Here is a 15,358-nt window from a genome sequence, read left to right as displayed (position 1 = left end):
GGCCTGCCGCCGCTTGCGTTGCTGCTCCGCCCTTCTTGCTTGGTGCTCGGCCTCTCCATCGACAGACGAACAGATACATCCATAGCGCACACAGAGCCCGGAGCAACTTCCAGCGGATACAAACCCAGCGCACCTCCTTGTACCTCACACCACCGCAGCGCGCTCCTCCTCTCTACCTCCAAGCGCCCTCCTCTACCTGCACTCGGTTCCCTCTCCCAGCTCGGCAGCCTCTGGCTTAACCTCGCTGATTTCACCAAGTGAACTAGTAAGCTTGCGCATAAAAACGTTTCATCTACCTGGATGGTATCTGTGTTAAGTCGGAGTGCTCGAAGTGCAGATCTACTACCGGCGTCAAATTAAACGCAAACGGCGAAGCACGTGTCGGCTTTTATTTGTAAGCGAGAAAGCAAACGTCAAAGAAAACAGAAGTGACAATATTGCAGTATAGGGCGAGCGTCATAGCGCAGTGTGGTGCAACTGGGTGTGCGCAGCTGTCAAAGGTGGTCACTGGCCGACGGCGCGCACTATACCTTCAGTTATGCTTCGCCAATTGTACAGAGACACTAAAATGTCTACGAATGTGCCACCGGGCATTCGCTGTATATCCTGGAACATGCAAGAGCACCAGCAGAGCCCGTAATGGTATGCGGACCGACAGACAATTTTGTTTCAGTGATGAACACGTATTCTACTCATTTATTACATTTTGTTGTAAGCATAAAATATATACGAGGTCATGCAGTGTGTCCTAAGCGAGCGGAATACATAACTGACCACTTAAACGATGCCCCGAGCAGTCATGTGAGTACCGAATGGACCAAAGCATGGAAAGATGAATCGGAGAATCGCTGCTCGTTGGAGTTGGGGAGTTGCCGCGATGCAGGGTCATCGTTATGTGTTCGAAGAATTTCAGTCGGTTTTAAATTACAAGACTGTAGCAGACAACATAATTCCGCCCAAATGCATAACGTCGTGACGTGTGTGAGGAAGAACTGTATAGGTTGGAGATTCCAAGCCAAGTTACCAACAAAAATAAAAGCTGTTTCTGCATACCGAACTACGCGGCGCCCACTTAATCTTGTAGTACTGCCTGCGATCGTCGAAGTACATGCCTCTGCCCTAATCAACGTAGTCAAAAGTAACGTACTCAACGTACTGAACAGTAAAGCACATGCCGCCCGGCATGTGCTTTACAATTGTGCACAATAAGATAAAAGGGATAGTAGCAGACCGTCACCTAGTGCCCAAAAAGTAAAACTGTGACGATCCCGCATGTGTACGAATTACATATAAGCGCAAAAGAATGAGTCAAAAGATGTGCAGTTTCGTTCGTCGGCGAATCATGTAAAGCGACCGCAAGTAGGAGCATTGGCTGAGGACGTCTTGGAAAGCTAGAATTATGAAGAGCAGCGCCAGCGGCCATGCAGTCGTCGCACCTCGATGCTATACGACAGCCAGAAAAAGTATGTCATTAATTTAGCGTCCCCTTTTATTGTCCTTTCCACTGTGTACACGACGCTGGCGTTTCCACACAGTTGACGCAGCAAGTGGCCCTTCGCACCCGCACCTGACTGCTCGCTCTGCTTACACTGCGGAGAAACCCGATACGTCTGCTGCCTATACCCATACCAGGATATGGCACTAGGAGGTTTGGCTTGAACTCTCTGCACCTACAGCAAGATGAATGATCCCGTGAAATTGCTGACTGCTTTGCTGCAACTCGGCGGAGACCCCGACGACTTTCTCGATCGCCGTCGCCAAGGCACTGCCTCTCACTGCAGCACCCAGTGCACACTGGGTGGTCGATATGTGGTCCGTATCCGCTAAACTAAACACAGCAACCCATGGAGGTGCGGTTGCTTCTCGTTGCAGTGCCGAGGGTCCTCCGCCGCCAACGCAAGATCAGTCCACACAAAGGATAGACACGCTCAGTAAAGAGTTGGTTTCGTGACTCCCGGTTCTTTCTACTGTGTTCCTCACCGTCACTGCAAGGTTAACATACCGAAGATTAACTCGCATCTTAGCAAAACCTTAGTAGATAGTGAAAGAGAAACCTCTCATCCTGGTGGAAGAAATCTGTGTTGTCTCGCACTGCTTTAGTTGGAGATATTCCATCTCTGCCAAACGAAACGCGAACAGCGGAGCCCGCGTCTGAATCATAACTGAACGAAATGTGGGTGCCGTCGGCTAGTCTTGCTGCACTGGGCGATGATGCTCGCCTTATACTGCGATATTTCCGCATCTGCTTCCTTTCATTTTTCTTTTCTCGCATCGAAATGAAAGGCAAACGAAATAGAGGAGAAAATGTCGCAGTCAAGGGCCAGCATCATCGACCGGTGTGGTCAAACCAGACGTGCCCGCCTTTCGATGCTGATGACTGGCAGACGCTACACACTAAACTTTCGTGTTCCGCTTCCGAAAGCACTCCGCTGTTTACGTCTCATTCGGTGCTGATAGCAGAACATTTCAGCATATTTGGGCAAGGAAGAAAAGGGGAAAAGGAATGAACGGCAACTTTTGCTGGCAAACATACGCACACGGCCAGAATCTTTGCCAGAAACTTTCCATCACTAATTGAAATAAAAAAATGATTATTTCTGGAACTTAAAGTGGGTGAAAAAGCAACATGCCGCAGGTGGGAATCTATCCTGCGTGTTAATTTTACGCGTGCGATGCTCGGTAACACACGAGAATTTTCGCTCACGGGGACGTTCGCGCAGGACGACGACATCTGATTTTCTGCCATACGTAGGGCGTCCATAAAACTTTCGTCTTAAATTTTATCTTTCCGTAAACAAAATACCATAGACACAAAAGACCGGTCACCGAGGGGAATAAGGAGTGCAGCAAGACGCGAAAGAAACAAAACAAAACACGGCGCATACCTCTCGATACCCAAGCGCGGAAAATTTTATCTAATCAAAAACGTGTGTCGTAGAGTAGCCGACACATTCATAGGCTAAAGAGCAAGCTGGGGAACGTTTCTGAAGCGAAGGTTTATTGCAATATATATTTTTGTTAATTCGGGCAGGTCACCGTAACTGCAACTTTGGGTGTGGTGCGTTTTACCTTGATAACAAATAATTTTTTCAGCTAGGTTCGTATAAACTGTGTTTAACACGCTTAGCAATCATCAACATTGTGGCAAACATGTAGAAACTCTGTTATCATTTATTTTTCGAGTAAGATATTGCATAAATAAAGGTATTTGCTAGTCAGTGTCACGCAGTGGGAAAAGTCTTGCGTAAATATAGTTAACAGTTTACTTATAGGTAATTATAGGTTAACAGTTTTTTATAAGTAATGGAATTTGTGGGCAACAGAACAAAGCGAGTGCCAATCGTTGGGCGATAAGAAATACCTGCTTCATTTCAACTGAGCCAGAGAATCCCACAGCAGTCAGCAGAAGCGTAGCACCTGGAAATAAAAAAAATGATGAGGTTTTGCGTGCTAAAACCACTTTCCGATTACGAGGCACGCCATAGTGGAGGTCTCCGGAAAATTAGACTACCTGGGCTTCCTTAACGTGCACCTAAATCTAAGTAAACGGGTGTTTTCGCATTTCCCATCATCCTAATGCGGCCGCTATGGCCGGGATTCGATGCTGCGACCTCGTGTTCAGCAGCAACACCATAGATCTGGTAATCATGCGGTAGTTAGGGCTAACTTAGTTTGCATACCTCCAACGCGTCCACGCACGCTTACACGAGCAACAGTTTCCTCCCAGCAAGATGTACACTTCACTTTGAGAGGAGCATGAAAGAAATGTAGCAATATCATCCGATACGTGTACTTTTTTTCGTAGTAAGTGAGGTTCAGTTGGATTATTTGGCGAATAGAAAGCACGGGTTCTCGGCACGCCTCTGTTGGCGTTCAAAAATTTGTACACTAGCGTCAAGCAAGTGGCGGACTCAAACGTCTCGCTTTGTTTTTATATATGCGATATCATTTTACACGAAACCCCGAAGTGACAAAAGTTTGTTTAGCTTCCGTTCTTTCTCGGCATCGAGTGCGCATGCGCGGTGATTCAATAACGCGCTGTCGACAGTACACGCCAGTTATAGGACATTGAAACATCAGGCATGGCTGAAGAAAGCAGCGACGAATGTACGCCTCTTGACTTAAGCATGAAGGACGAAGCAACACCAAGTACAAGGCGTGACGGTACCCAGGGCGCTTCATCTACTTTGGGCGCCTACATAACGTGAGCTTTCCCACTTGCCAATTTTTTCATTGAATACTGTTACCCTTACACACGGCCCATATAATAGGCTTTATTATCTGTACATTTGTTCCCACCTAAAACGGGTCTTTTTGACAGCCAGCTTCAGCTTTGAAACTGGAGGCATTTTTAGATCAAGACGCGTCGACGCAAGGGCGGTGCGAAAATGTTGCTACACGTGTATGGTTTTTGATTGTTTGAACGAGGCGCGTAGGCGCCATCACTCGAGAAAAGAGGAGGAAGAACGCCCTCTGGCTCTCGAGCTGTCGGCTGAACTGGGAGCGCTGCATTGTCCCGTGTAAATATATTCTGTAAACAGTCGCCAGTTTTATTGCTTCGTTCGCGAAACATTTTGGTGGAGGGTGCCATTCCCCGTCCTCGCCACGGAGCTCCGCAGCGGCCGCACCATCCTGCTTTGCGCCATTGCTCCCGGTGACGACGCCTCGTCTCCTTCTACTCCTGCGACCCCGACAACAATTAACGTGCCATGTTCAGCGCAAAGTCAGCTCTTCTGCGCTCAGGATAACATTTTTTCAGAACATGAAGTGAACGTATACTTATTGAACAAAATATTTTTCATTAATGTACAAGTCTTGCACCCCACACACGCGATGGCGTGCTATAGCTCTAACTCGCGGGTACAAACGAAACATAATTTCACCTCTTTTTTTGTGATAACTTGTAACTGTCTGACAAATACTTTATATATTGTAGGTATGCTGGCGATGCCTTGCGTTACCAGGGGAACACGCAGCACACACCGATGACCGACGAGACTTGCAACGTCGACGGTACGTAGGCGATTGTCACTCACCCTCGCCACAAATATGGCAGATAACCCCTACAGTTACCGCGGTAGCGGTACATTTATTGCGTATAAAGATGCACTTTACCAGCGCGGCCAACACGGTTTCCGCATGAGCCAGCTTATAACTGTCCTCACTAAGAATTTTGTGCTTATCTGAATATATCCAAATTGATACATAACCTATGGAGTAGAAGTTTTTGAATGAATTTGTTCTTGTATCGGTGGGCTTGTAATGCGCGCGCCTAGATGATGAGTGTAGAACTTTCATGGTTATATCGCGCTTTGTTTTACACTGAAGATATTAAGTGAAGGACAGGACGTGGACGTGGACGGACGTAGCGCAATATCGTCAGTGTAACACTAAGCGCAATATAACCATGAACGTTCACCAACTAGCCCCCTTCGTTGCTTCACTAAATGAGGGTAGAAGCCGAGACTGTATATTCCATGCAGTGATTAACTCACTCGTAAATGGAATCAGCGCTGGACCATCGGTGTACAATTTTATTTGCCAAGCAGAGTCTCAGTGGGTTTGACCTACTAACATAAGGATAATCTTTCCCTTAAACCGATCACGCTGCTCTACAAGGCAAGTGCTTTGGTGCCAATGCCGTGTGATGTGCAATTAGGGCGACGTTTCAGATCTCTTTACTTGAGCCATAATGGTGGTCTTATGTTTTAGGCAGGGTGTGAGAATTGCCCATAAATAGCATGTTACGAGCAGCAGACATATCCCGCTGCGGCCGAATGCAAAAGTTACAGCGCAAAATTTTGGGCACACCAAAACAGTTTATATTGGAGCTCTTGGATCTTTTATACCAAGCAAGCCAAGCCACAGCCGCAGCATAAACAAATTTAAAAAGTTAATGAATATGCAACACAAGAAGAAACAAAGTTTTTGGATAGTTTGCGTTCCGTCGAAATTCCATAGTTGAATATCCCAACTATGGGCATCTGAAACAAACATTTTTTCGTATTGACAGTGTAACAATCACTTTACCCAACGATTTCCAATGAGGGTGCCACAACATCGAAATTGTAGCTCATTGTTAACGAGAAAATCTACGGCATACTGAAACACCGGCCTTCCAAATTGAATGTTCTTTTTGGTCATGTGATTAACTTTCCTTAGATACGTCAAGCATTATTCGTTCTGCCAGTGTCCGCACAACCTCTTTCGCAGGCCTGATTAACGTTGCGACTTCAATGGCGCGACAACTAAAGTTGAGAATGCCAGACAATAAAAATCAGTTCTTTAATTTACGCCTATGCTATCACAGTGGAGTTCATTTGAAATAGAAGATGAAACTCATGTCTTTAGGTCCGGTGGTTGGGAATCCGCATTGAATGTTTTCTGTGACGTATGAAGGCGTAGACTAAGGCATGTGGGTGTAGTAATGCCGTAAACATTCTTAGCTAACTCCCACCCACTCTCTCTTCATATCGTAAATGAAGATGCATTCAAAATACGGCGTGTCCCTGCAGTTTTAATGCTAATTGCAGTAGCATCGATGGTCATCCTGAAGAGGGTTCTGCCGCAATTTCCGCCTTTTACGTCTCTCACGTTTTCCTTTCAGTTTCACGCACTTTCTGCGCCGTTAAAGGGAAGATGTGCACCTAGCTACAATACTTGCAGCGCTATCCATAGAGTCCACATTCTTAACGCGCTTTGAGGCTTTCCGTTGCATAGTTTAGCGACATTGTCCCATGAATTACCACTTCTGCGTTTCTTTCCAAGATAATTTGCTGTCTGCAATGCGACTCTTTCACATGCGCGTTAAGCAATCTTTTTGAAAGTTTTCATATAGTCTATTGATGAACTACACAGGAACATTGCCGAGGTCATCCGTGCTCGTAATGAGCTGGTAAACCTGCAGTGCTTACAGCCGGCGCTTATGGACTTCACTTACACATGTCACCAAATGGCGTTCGAAGAACCACTTTCTGAAAGTCGAGTACGCCGTTCGATGACGCGCATATGTGTCATAGAAGGTCAATAAATTAAGGGCATACGGCAAACAAAAATTTAAATTCCTCGGTAGTAATGCGTCCTCACTTTTTCATTGTCGTCGTCTGCGTCGGGCTATGTCTGCTGCTCGTAATTGATGAAGAATAAGCAAGAACTTCGTGAGGCATCTAGTGTGTATGTTACTGGATAACACAGCTAATATATTCGGTCAAGGGTTTAACGCACAAGAGGCCGACATGTCGTCTTTAACTTCGAGCACTGTCGTGTTCTGCCCACGGGCTGAAATAAAACGTGATAATCTGCAGAAGAATCCTACACTACACAATCTTGATCGTGCTCGCCTTCCCCATCGCCACGAAGTTCTTGCATGCATTCAAGACATAGATAAAGCGCCGCGTATGGAAGCACCGCACTAAAGTTTCTCTACCACTAAAAGCTTCTTGCCTTGCACCATAAGCATGAACTATCCTTTTCCATGAATGGCCTTTGCACTGCGGCGAATGAGCACCTTTACTATACTTTTATGCCTTATAGGTGTCACTGACAATGGCAGCACACGTTGCCAGTACCTGGGGTCCATCAGGAGCATCGATAACGTGAGGCCAAGTACAAGTCGTGCTGGCATGGAGGACGTATCGGTCAATTCTGAAGACGGCGCCACGTTAGTTCACATTTAAAAAAATTCCATAAAATGCAACTCAGAGACAACAGCATCGGCTAGCCGGGTAACAATATGCCCCTACACCGTAATTTCTCCTTTAGAGGGCTAGCTCTGATGACTGAAACAGGTACCGCATCATCAGTTTTGAGCGTTCAGTCGGCGCGGCTGGCCTTGACATACTTCATGGTTGCAGCAGCGGGACCACGCATGGTCAGAGTAAGAAGGAGGGAACACCACACGGCACTGTGCACGCCCCATGCCGCAACCACGAAGCTACACAAGCTGGCCCGATTTTCCATCCTGTTAATGCGCCGCAATGTGCGGTACACTTGCAGGTTTGCTCCCCATTATGGAATATGTAAGGATTGGCAATGGAAGATGCTCATGCTAGTCGAGGCTCATAAAATGACACAGGGTTTTCCTGTTTTCCTGTAAAATTCCTGCAAGATTTAAACTGGCACTGACGCACTTGCGCGAGGGATAAAAGTTCCGATGACTTAAATGCCAAATATCAGCTGGTGTTTAGAGAATATTCTGTCGGCGTAAACAAAAACTTTAGCTCAGAATCTACTACCTAAGCACATTCGAAGAGAGAAATGAATGTGCTTAGCAAAACACTGTATGAGTATTGAAGCTTGTGGCATTTAAAGAAATGTGATAATATCGTAAGTGAAGCTGTTGCATTTTAGATTCGTCATATACTTAACACGGTGTTGAGAAACTCAAGTAACAAACTTGCTTCTTTATAATTCAGAAATAAAAACACCACGACGATTCAATCAACTGCACCAAATAACACATTTAAAGTGCTCGAAATTGATGTATTACACAGCGCTGTGAAATTCCTTCTTTTATGGGTAGATCATTCGCCTGTGCTCGGACACATTGTATCGATTTCAAGCAAATTGCAAATGAATATAAAGTTGTCCGCTTGCGATGCTCCAAGAGATGCAGCTAATAGAACTGCGATACATATTTTTTTCCGTGTAGTTAACTCCGGAAATTGCAAGCTTCTATTGTTTCTAAGCGTAGCGATTTCATAATTTTTGGCACTTGCAAACCTAAAAGAAAGGTATCATGGGTACATTTGCCGGAATTTACCTGGCCCTATCGAACGAAATTTGATTGTTTGATTGTTCTAATTTCTTCATGAAATAATCCGGTCTTGATGCCGGCAACGCTGGCATGATTAGAAATGACCTCAAGGTAACACCACACGACACGAACCAAACTGTTACATTGCATGAGTCATGTATACAACCGCTACAAGAATAAATAAAAGTGTACAATAAAAGCACATTACCGCTAGAATAACGACCAATGTTCATTGGTGCTTAGCGTAGACATTTCAAACTAAGTTCAGATTGTAAAAAAGACACACGCTGCACGCGTTGTCTCTGGTCTACTGCCCGTTGTATTTTTCTTCACTTAACGGTTGAAAAGATGTCGTACTAGCAATGCTTTAACTCGACGCCTGCAGCGTTCATTATCCTACCGAGAGAAAAAAATACTAACTTCTTCGGCGGCATACTTCATTCATTGTAAATGAAAACACGAAAGCGCTTCTTGTATCTGTGCTTGTTGCGCATGGGGGTATAGATAAGGCGTGCATTTCAAATGCGAGTCAAATGTTAAATGACATCATACAAACACTGCAGGAAAACTTCAACGCGGTACTATTTTTTCTTATTCGATATGTGGGACTTGTGTTAAGTCGTCTGATGTCCGACGGACGGCCAGTCCATGTCCGAAATAAAGCGAATAGTTCACATTTAGGCCATTTCTATTTCGTAAAGCGAGAGCCTCAAGTGGCTAATTGCAATCGATTATCCCTGGAAAATGCGGCTGTAGTGCAGTGAGAGAAAAATATCATCAGGAATGTCTCATACCTCCGTAAGCAAACAGGGATATAATGGCTGAATATGAACGAAGGGAAGAAACATCGAACGAACGAATGAGCGAATGTAAGAGCGACAGAAAAAAAAGAGCCAATGAAAACAGGAACGAAATTACTTTTAGTTATTGCATTAGGTTCTCGCATGTGGCGTTGAGGAGGTCTGAGGAGAGCCAAACGTTTACTTCGTACTGCGGCTCACTATGTCTGACCCGTCAGATCGTACAACTTTAGACATTAACACGCGTGCAGCAGGATTTCGTCTAAAGGTGTTAATAGTGTTACATGCTGGCGAAATTTTTTACTCTTCCTAGCATACAATTTACAGACCATTAGGATAGACTATAATGCGTAATTTGAGAGCAGCTGTGTACGTATTCATTTCGTGATATATTGCGGCAAATATTTTAAGACAGACACGTAGCAGAGGTCAAGCGCGACGGCTTTTTAAAATGACTGATTGAAGGATCCAGCGTAATAGCCGGTGCAGCTTGCTTCCACAAAATCCTACACAATTCGCGTCACCCATAAAATCCAGATTGGAAAGCAACCGCAAACCAAGGCAACCGAACCACGCAAACCAATCAAGCCGGAGCGAGAGCCGACGCGAGCTGATCATAGCACGAAATGAGCCCTCTGGCTTAGGCCAGATACGAAACGAGCGCTCGGGCGGGTCCCCATGAAACCAGTTTTCCGCACTCATATCACTGAAGGGACAGCTCGCATTGGTCTCCGCCTCTCGGCCGTTCAATGCTCGTGTCTTCTGTCGCTCCGCGTTCGCTCTTTCATCTTTCGCTGCTGTGCTCGTTGGCTCGGTTACGCCGTCGATGCTGGCTGCAGGAGCGAGTCATTAACAGCTGCACCATAGTATGCAGACGTATTTTAGCAGACACAAAACAGAATTTCTCAATGCCAAATGTCTCACTTAGGAGGGCACGTTTCTAAACTTTTGCCTGAATAATCCTTGCGAGCGTGTTGAAGACGGAGTTACATTTTTAATACACAGACCGGCTACTTTTACTTACCATCACTGACACATATTTCTACTTTAATGTGCCTGTTTCATGTAGGGTATACATGATGTGTTAGATGATGCAGAGCTTCTATTATGCTTGCATCTCGAACGAGGAAACTCCTTAATTTGCTGTTTAGCATGACAGGCCACCAAAAGCACCAATGTTCAATTTCTGCCAATCTAGAGCCCAAGTGGAGCGCTAAATACCAATGCAGCAACTCGGCGCTGAGATTGAGCGAGGCACTATACTATTAGGGTGAGATTTAGTTTGTCAAACTCTAAATGGGTCAAACTCTGTTTTTGTCGTCCCATAAGAAGAGTCGGCAATTTTGAGCTAATTTGTCCATATACTTGCAGGAATGCTACTGGAACCGGAGAAAGAGGTCAGCAACTGTCCGGCGGTGTCAGAGGAAAGGTTTCAAGCAGACGGGACACCTCACACGGGCAATCCACCGAACACATCGGTGGTACAGGCCCCGTGTTCAGAACGCGTGATCGATTGTCTGTCAAGAAGTCGAGCCACGAATGCGAAATATGTGGTAAATTGTTAAGCAGAGCTAGTAGTTTAACTGCCCATTACCGCGTGCATACACGCGAGAAACCCTACAAATGCGAAATATGTGAGAAATACTTCCGGTACAAGACAAATATCCGTAAACATCAACGGATTCACACAGGCGTGAAGCCACATATCTGCCAAATATGTACTAAACCATTCAAAAGCACATGGGAACTTAATAGTCATATCGTATCACACAGTAACGACAGACCTTTGGTTTGCGACATATGTAATGCCTGTTTTAAGCGCAACTCACATCTCCGAAGACACCGCCAAAGTTGTCATGTAGGCAAAATTCCGTATGAGTGCAAGCAGTCCGGATTTGGGTTCGCAAAGCAAGAAAACCTCGACGCACATCTCTGCCATGACAGTAGGTGCGAATTGTGTGGAGATTTGTTTGAAGATGCATCTCAACTTGTTGCACATCTCGTGACGCATGCGGGTGGGCAGTTAAAACAGTGCGACTAGTGCGCAAGTAAGTAAATCACCCACGGGTATTGAATAGGAACGTGACCCCGAAGCCGTGCAGGAAAATAACGCTGACATTCTACCACAGGGGCGAGAAACTAACTGAATGCATCGTGTCGAGAGATGGGCTGCTTTCGACTTTTAGAAGAGCTGAGTGAAATGCAAGCCGTAAAGGATGCCGCTTGATTTTTTGAAATTACGTGACAAAACGTCGTCTACACCAGAATTTGGGATGCTTCAATGTCGAAGTATACTCCAGCTCCTGGCCAGAGCTCACTGTTTGCAAAACTATCTTGTTCGCCACCGTAGCTTCAGCAAACTCATTTCTACACAAACCACGATGGGCTGCAACTTTGTGTTTGTGCAACTACAAGGTTGAATGTTCGCACGAGATCTTTGACACCTCGTTTAGTTTTGTGCACGCGCTTTGACAGTGTATTAGTAATCAAGCTTTAGTTAAGCATGCTTTGAATGATTCTGCAGTTTGTATAGATGGGAGTACCTCACAAGAGGAACCCTTTAAAAAGGAGGCACTATAGTTTTGTCAACTAAAAACTAGTCTCTCGCAAGAACGTAGGCCTTTAGGCCTTGCTGCGTTACAAAGACAGCTTTTACAACATATATACACAGGCACGGGAAAATTTATTTCCCATAGAAATTGTTGAATGCACGTAACGTCTTGGTTACCTATTTGGCTCTTGTATTCATACCGAAGATTTTTCTTTGTCATGCTGATCACCACAGTGAGACTGTATTAGACTCAAATGTTCTTCCACTGCGAACATTTTAATTATTGTTGTATTGAAGTAGAACCTTTGTCAGTTTTTAAGTGCAGTTTCTTAGTCACTCGGAAGTCGTCTCTATTGACTTGTGCTCCACTATAACTACAGCAGTGGAATTTTTTATCCTGATGTGACAAACGTATCCCTACGGGCAATAACAGGACGATTTAGATACAGTTGTTAGTTATGTTACTGACATGCATACTTCTATATCTTTTTCGACTGAACGCGTTTCACCGAATAACAAATGTTAAGTTACAGCTCAAGACATGAGGCACCAGCATGTTTCAGCACATTCTCAAAATAGCCGAGCCTTTTGTGATCAAGTTGCACGTGCAACGTGAATACAGTTGTGCATTTTGGAAGACACGCGAGCGCCAATGATAACGCCGGAATATTCTACGAAAAAAATGAGACCGGCGGATAGTCGTTATTCGCAAATAATTTGTTCAACTATCAATTCACGTGCCCGGCACTACCTTTCTGCCCGAATTTAACTTGTTTAATTGATTCCGGATCGCCCAATAGTCTTTCATGACTCACGGTTGTTCTGACTGCGTTGTTCACAGTCACTACAACGTGACATCTCGTATAGGTGCTTCATGGAAACCGAATAAACCCTACCAGCTATAAAAATAACGTGAACATCGTTATGGACAAGGGAGCTAGCCGCAGGTTACGACTACCGACTGAGTACGGATCTCTTCCCCAGAAGATTAGGAAGATCGTGGCCCAGACAAGACCAGGCCGACGCTCTCGGTGAAAACTTCGAGCAAGTGTCTAGCTCCACTGACTATTCGGAGAACTTTCTTAAACATAAAGCAATACAAGAACTTAAACCACTGATTCGAAAATGTATCCCAAACGATCCTTACAACCGTCCTTTTACCATGGCTGAACTTAAAGCTTCCTTATCGGGATGACTGAGCTCTGCACCGGGCCCCGATAGAATCATGTACGATATTCTTAAGCACCTGCACTCCGACACACAAATCACGCTGCTCACATTTTTTCAATACTATCTGGGCTGCTGGTTATCTCCCGTCTGAGTGGAAAGGAGCTATTGTAATCCCTGTTTTTAAGCATGGTAAAGATACTTCATTGCTGACTAGCTACCGTCGTACAGCGCATACGAGCTGCCTTGGTAAGTTTCTTGAAAAAGAATGATCAATCGCCTTCTAGTACATTTCCTAGAGTCCAGCAAAGTGCTTGACCCATTTCAATGCGGTTTTAGGGAAGGGCGATCTACAACCGACCATCTCGTGAGCATCGAAGCAAGCATTCGCGATGCCTTCGAGCACAAACAATCCTTGTTATCTGTATTTCTTGATATGAAAAAAGCGTACAACACAACTTGGCAGTACGGAATCCTACGCAACCTTCCGGTGCTGGGCATCCGCGACAGTGTGTTAAATATTACAGAGAACTATCAAGAGAAACGTACATTTCGGGTGAAAATAGGTCATGCACTGTCGCGTACATTCATACAGGAAACTGGGGTACCCCAGTGGCGCGTACTCAGCTGCACGCTCTTTCTCGTAAATATGAACACGATTCATGCATAATTACCACTAGCTATTATTTATTCCGTCTACGCAGACGATGTACAAATTCGTTTCAAATCCTGCAACGTGGCGTTGTGTGAGAGACAGGTACAGCAGGGCCTAAACAAAGTGTCCGAGTGGGCAGGCCAAAATGGATTTAAAATGACCCCCCCCCCCCCCAAATGTTCGTGTGTTCTCTTCACAAGACGGAGACGCCTGGTCCCAGATCCTTTTCTAGGACTGGACGGAAAACCAATTCCTCTTAGCGAAGAACACAAATTTCTAGGTTTTATACTTGACTCCAGGCTCACTTTCATTTCACACATGAATTGTTTTACAGCAAAACATCTAAAAACAATGAACTTGCTTAAAATCCTATCCTACACAACATGGGGTAGCGACAGGAAGTGCTTTTTGAATCTTTACAGGAGCCTAGTTCCATCACGAATGGACTATGGTGCCCTAGTACAGCGCTCTGTCGCCCCGGACGCGCTAAAGATGTTAGACCCCGTTCACCATCTGGGCATCGGCCTGGCCACTGGCGCATTTAGAACAAGCCCTGTTGAAAGTCTATACGTCAAGTCAGATGATTGGTCACTCCGTTTTCAGAAAACATACATCAGCTTCACCTATCCTCTCAAAGTTCACTCTACTAAGGAGCATCCGTGTTTCACAACCGCTAATGACTTGGCGCGTGAAACACTTTTTCGTAATAGACTCTCTATGAGAGTACCTTTGTCACTGCGTGTAAGAGATCAGGGAAGAAATGGATGTCCCAATTTTCGAACATCGCCTAATTCCTCCAGCTCAGCTATTACCGACCGGGGAGTGGCAGGTGATAAACTGTGATGTATCCTTTGCAGAGGTCACAAAGCAGGCTCCTGACTTTGAAATCGCTATGCATTTCCGCGAACTTCAATCGAAGTACTGCTGCTCCGAATTCTACACAGACGCGTAAAAATCGCACGCTGGCGTATCTTATGCTGCTGTTGGTCCTTCTTTTTCTAAATCTGACGTATTGAACCCCTTAACAAGTAAGTATCTTCACTGCAGAAGCTTATGCTGTACTGTCTGCAGTAAAACATATGAAGAAATAAAACTTGACAGAGTAATAATATTCACAGACTCGTTAAGTCTTGTAAAAGCGCGACTACCAGTCAGCTCATTCGAAGCTTGTAAAAAGGGGAATCGCAAAAAACTGCCTGCGTGCTGCTCCTGATAAGTCCTGCCAGCATGAAATACAACATAGCGTGTTCCTACAGTTGCAAAGACTGCACAGCGCAGGATTTCAGCATGATATGGTCACCTCGGTGATAGAAACCCTTGCCAAGGAAGCGCAGGGCCCATCAGAGCTCCGCCCAAGCGTAGAGCCACAACGTCGTAGACCTGTTGCCATCCCGTACTACCACCAAATCTCCCACCGTCTCAAAAAGGTG

At 45.2% G+C, this 15,358-nt stretch overlaps 1 protein-coding gene across 1 annotated transcript; it reads left to right on the top strand.

Moving 5' to 3' along the window:
* Positions 1-3,982: 3,982 nt before the first annotated feature.
* Positions 3,983-12,958, top strand: LOC129381653 (uncharacterized). Its single transcript, XM_055064680.2, has 4 exons — positions 3,983-4,204; positions 4,937-5,013; positions 7,534-7,660; positions 10,927-12,958. The coding sequence occupies exons 1-4, from the start codon at positions 4,083-4,085 to the stop codon at positions 11,594-11,596; spliced, it is 996 nt and encodes a 331-aa protein (XP_054920655.2). The 5' UTR covers positions 3,983-4,082; the 3' UTR covers positions 11,597-12,958.
* Positions 12,959-15,358: the final 2,400 nt, after the last annotated feature.

The sequence above is a fragment of the Dermacentor andersoni genome, chromosome 11 (genome assembly GCF_023375885.2).
Source record: "Dermacentor andersoni chromosome 11, qqDerAnde1_hic_scaffold, whole genome shotgun sequence".
Classification (NCBI taxonomy): domain Eukaryota; kingdom Metazoa; phylum Arthropoda; class Arachnida; order Ixodida; family Ixodidae; genus Dermacentor; species Dermacentor andersoni.
This window is presented reverse-complemented; position numbering and strand designations above follow the sequence as displayed.